We start from the raw sequence: 5,000 nt of genomic DNA, 5'->3' as shown, positions 1-5,000 counted from the left end.
GGACCTATTCTTTGTAAGCCTAGTTAAGTGTAGTACTTATTCTATCAGGCTTTTTTCCGAACTGATAAGTTATGGGGATGTAAACATAGCAACATTGGTCGTCAAGCGATGTTGGCGGGGACAAACAGAGACACAAAGACACACATAAATATATATATATATAATGGGGTTCTCTAACTTTCCGTCTACCAAATCCACTTGCAAGGCTTTGGTCAGCTCGAGGATATAGTAGAATACACTTGCCGAAGTGCCATGCAGTGGGACTGAACCTGCAACCATGTGGTTGGGAAGCAAGCTTCTTACTACATAGCCATGCCTGCACCTATATGTATATATAGGACCAATCAAACAAGTCCATTTTTAAAGGTGTAACATTTATACTAGTCTTGATAGAATTGTCATATCGTTTCTATTTTAACAAAACTGTCCAACAAATGGGAACGTGAAACTCTGAGTAACAGGTTTTGTTGAATTTCTGCTGCTTTTAAATAAAGTATATATATATATATATAGTAGCATTAAAGACCCGTCGTTGCCAGGTCATAGTGCTAGTGCATGTATATATGTGTATATATTACATGTACATCTATATATATACATCTACACATAAAATACAAAATACAAAGTTATATCTTGATATCGCTAGTGATAACAATACTCAAAATATATAACAGACTGGAATTGTTAGCCCGTCTCTTGTAATTTCGATCAATTGTATCTTCTCCTCCCTCTTGTATAGAAGTGTGGCTACAATCCAGCCTACCTCTACTTCTGGGGGGAGGGGGGCATTTAAAATTTTTTTCCGGGACATCCTACGTTCCAGATATAAAGGTAAAAATAAAATATTTGCACTTTGTAAGGTTGAGTCGAGTACTCCCTTGCACGCTCCGTTGACTCGAACCTTTCTTCTATTGTGGCGAATTTACCGCCTCTGATTAGATACCTTTCATAGTCGCACCAAGACACTTTTTGAAGGTGCTTTTCTCCATGTGTTCAAATTTAATTTTTTATTATCCATCTGGACTATTCCATTTCTGCACGCTAATTTTATTTTAATTTACTCCCATTCATGTGAAACCACTTATTCAAGTTCAAGTCATTGATGCAATTTTATACCAATTGCTATTTTTACTTTTGTATGTTACGATTATATTATACTTTAGTTTGATTTTAATTATTACTTACTACATATAATTCAATTGTTATTATTATTTTTATTGTTAAAGTGAAAGTATCTGACATAAAATAGAGAAACGTTTTTGTTTCACTTTTAACACGTAATACTGAAATAGTGGAGAAGATATGATATTGCTATGGGCTCGCTCTAGGCAAGAAGTTGAACATTTTTTTGCCCATGAAACTACATGGACCCTAAGTAAGGCATGTGTAAAATTTGAATGGAATTGGTTGTGTAGTTCTCAAGTTTTAGGGAATCGTAGTGGAGAAGATATGATATTGCTGTGGGCTCGCCCTAGGCAAAAAGTTCAAAATTCTTTTTGCTGATGACACTCCCCGGACCCTAAGTAAGGCATGTGTAAAATTTGAATGAAATTGGTTGTGTAGTTCTCAAGTTTTAGGGAAACACACAGACAGACAGACACACATTCTCAGTTTTATATATATAAAGATATATGAATGTATGTATATATAATCATCATCATCATCATCAATGTTTAAAGTCTGTTTTCCATGCTGGCATGGGTGGGTGGTTCGACTGGGGTCAGGGAAGCCAGGAGGCTGCACCGGGCTCCAGTCTTATTTGGCAGTGTTTCCACAGCTGGATGCCCTTCCTAACGCCAACCACTCCAAGTGTATAGTGGGTGCTTTTTACATACCACCGGCACTGAAGCCAGTCAAAACAGCACTGGCATCGGCCATGTTTGGATGGGGCTTTTTACGTGCCACCGACATGGGGGTCAAAACTACCATCTCCATTTGATTTGATTTTGATATTGCTGTTGATGTTGAAGTACTTGACTCAATAGGGTCTCCTCAAGCACAGCATGTCGCCCTATGATCCAAGGTACTTGGAGTCGGCTGGTTAACGGACTTCTTTCAGTTTCCATCTACCAAATCCACTTACAAATCTTTGGTGAGCTCAAGGCCATTGTAGAAGACACTTACCCAAGTTTCCACACTGTGGAACTGAACCCAGAACCATGTGGTTGGAAAACAAACTTCTTACCACAGAGACATGCCTAGTTATTTTCAGTAATTTTGTGAATATTTGTCCCAGAATAGTATTATGTTGTTTTTGTTTTTTATAGATCACAGAGGCCTGTACCACTTCGCAGAAGGAGCAATTCACGTCGTTGGCAAAACAAGTGATTGCTTTACGGGAGAGAAACACAATCAGGAGGAGAGTCAAGTAAGTTCAAATCTATTCTGTCCCAGGATTTCATTGGAAATTTTTTTTTCTCATTTCTTTCATGAAATAAAAAAAAAAATGGTGGGGGGGGGGGGACAGAAAAGAAGAAAATGATGAATTTCTGATTGTTTTTATATTTTGAGGAATTGCCTCTTTCTGTGAAGAGTGTTTTGTGTCTTTTTTTGTTTGTTTTTTATTTCTTTACTTGTTTCAGTTATTCAACTGTGGCCATGCTGGGGCACCACCTTGAAGAATTATTAGTTGAATGAATCGACCCCCTGCAATTATTTTCTTTAAGCCTGTTTCTTATATCTATCGGTCTCTTAAGTTATGGGGATGTAAACAAACCAACACCACTTGTCAAGTATTAGCGGGGGAACTAGCACAGATACATACTCAACACATGCATATATGTTGTGTGTGTAATGGGCTTCTTTCAGTTTCCGTCTACCAAATCCAGTTGCGAGGTTTTGGTCTGTTTGAGGCTACAGTAGAAACACTTCTCACAGGTCCCACACTGTGGGACTGAACCTGGAACCTTGTGGTTGGGAAGCAAGATTCTTACCACACAGCCACACATGCACCAATATATTTATATATGTGTATATCGCCATGTTGATTCGCTAGCTTCTGCACGCATTTTTTTCTCTCCTTGTTTCTCTCCGTGTTTCTTTTCTGTGTATCTTTCTGTCGAAGAGCATAGGCTCGAAACGTAAAAGACTTGTTTTATTTATATTCCTGAGCGCCATACTAATACAATTGTTTGTTTGTTTTCCACCTGCCTTCGTCTTTTGTTTATTTTCATAAAGCTTCCCGTTATATATATAGATATATATCATCATCATCATCATCATCATCATCGTTTAACGTCTGCTTTCCATGCTGGCATGGGTTGGGCAGTTTGACTGAGGACTGGCAAGCCAGGAGGCTGCACCAGGCTCCAATCTGGTTTCTACAGCTTGATGCCCTTCCTACCACCAACTACTCCAAGAATGTAGTGGGTGCTTTTTACATGACACCGGTATAGGGGCCAGTCAGGCAGGACTGGGCGCTAACAAAAATTTTTCTACAATATAAGGATGTTCTCTCCTGTTCTATTCAGCATTATTATTCTGCATTTGAAAGTAAAATATTTCCATATCTGTATATCTCAATATATCTCAAGGCCCCTAAAAAAGCAAACTTCTTTTTTGTTTACGAATAACGTAATTTTATATATATATATATATAATATATATATATATATATATATATATATATGTACAACAGGCTTCTTTCTGTTTCTGTCTACCAGATCCACTCACAAGGGTTTGGTCGGCCTGAGGCTATAATAGAAGACACTTGCCCAGTAGGACTGAACTCAGAACCATGTGGTTGGGAAGCAAGCTTCTTGCCACACAGCCACCTATATATATATATATACACACACTATGGGCTTTTGAATTGTTAAGTGAAATTTGGCAATTGAGGATCGAATCAATGCAAACCCTGCATGAAGCCACTACAAATACATTGTGGAATAAAAAATTTATCTACTATCAGGTAAAAAGTGCAACTATAAAAATGCAGAATTATTTGAGTAATGGACATTCAAAAAAGTATGTATGTATAGAAATGTATGAATGAAGTCTTTAAGGTTTAAGATTCAAATCAAGGAAGTGCAATAATAATGTTTAGCAGTTAAAAACTATGAGTAGTGAAATATGGAATTATCGGAGTAAAGAGCATTAAAAAAAATATGTATGTTTAGAAATGTATGAATGAAGTCTTTAAGGTTTAAGATTCAAATCAAGGAAGTGCAATAATAATGTTTAGCAGTTAAAAACTATGAGTAGTGAAATATGGAATTATCGGAGTAAAGAGCATTAAAAAAAATATGTATGTTTAGAAATGTATGAATGAAGTCTTTAAGGTTTAAGATTCAAATCAAGGAAGTGCAATAATAATGTTTAGCAGTTAAAAACTATGAGTAGTGAAATATGGAATTATCGGAGTAAAGAGCATTAAAAAAAATATGTATGTTTAGAAATGTATGAATGAAGTCTTTAAGGTTTAAGATTCAAATCAAGAAGTGCAATAATAATGTTTAGCAGTTAAAAACTATGAGTAGTGAAATATGGAATTATCGGAGTAAAGAGCATTAAAAAAAATATGTATGTTTAGAAATGTATGAATGAAGTCTTTAAGGTTTAAGATTCAAATCAAGGAAGTGCAATAATAATGTTTAGCAGTTAAAATATGAGTAGTGAAATATGGAATTATCGGAGTAAAGAGCATTAAAAAAAATATGTATGTTTAGAAATGTATGAATGAAGTCTTTAAGGTTTAAGATTCAAATCAAGGAAGTGCAATAATAATGTTTAGCAGTTAAAAACTATGAGTAGTGAAATATGGAATTATCGGAGTAAAGAGCATTAAAAAAAATATGTATGTTTAGAAATGTATGAATGGTTTATTTCACTTAGGCTTTGTGAGACTAATAAACCAGGTACAAGATCAAGTATACCTGTTCTCCAGAATAAAGTGTCAGTTGAGTATAGAGCGGTAATATGAAAATGAAACGACAAAGGAATAAACAATTATATTATGAAGTTCGTTAGCTAATCAAGTTCATACGATGATTGCTTATTCC

General features: G+C 35.6%; 1 protein-coding gene across 1 annotated transcript in view; it reads left to right on the top strand.

Annotated features, from left to right (window-relative positions):
- LOC115224662 (Meckel syndrome type 1 protein homolog) overlaps nucleotides 1-2,384 on the top strand; it is a 43,977-nt gene extending 41,593 nt beyond the window's left edge. The window contains exon 5 of the mRNA XM_029795519.2: nucleotides 2,268-2,384. Coding sequence (XP_029651379.1) covers nucleotides 2,268-2,372 — 105 coding nt within the window. The 3' untranslated portion in view covers nucleotides 2,373-2,384. The remainder of the gene's footprint in view (nucleotides 1-2,267) is intronic.
- The last annotated feature ends 2,616 nt before the right edge of the window (nucleotides 2,385-5,000 follow it).

This window comes from Octopus sinensis, linkage group LG26 (assembly GCF_006345805.1).
Source record: "Octopus sinensis linkage group LG26, ASM634580v1, whole genome shotgun sequence".
Lineage (NCBI taxonomy): Eukaryota > Metazoa > Mollusca > Cephalopoda > Octopoda > Octopodidae > Octopus > Octopus sinensis.
The sequence above is the reverse complement of the archived record's forward strand: the minus strand, read 5'-3'. Positions and strand labels throughout refer to the sequence as shown.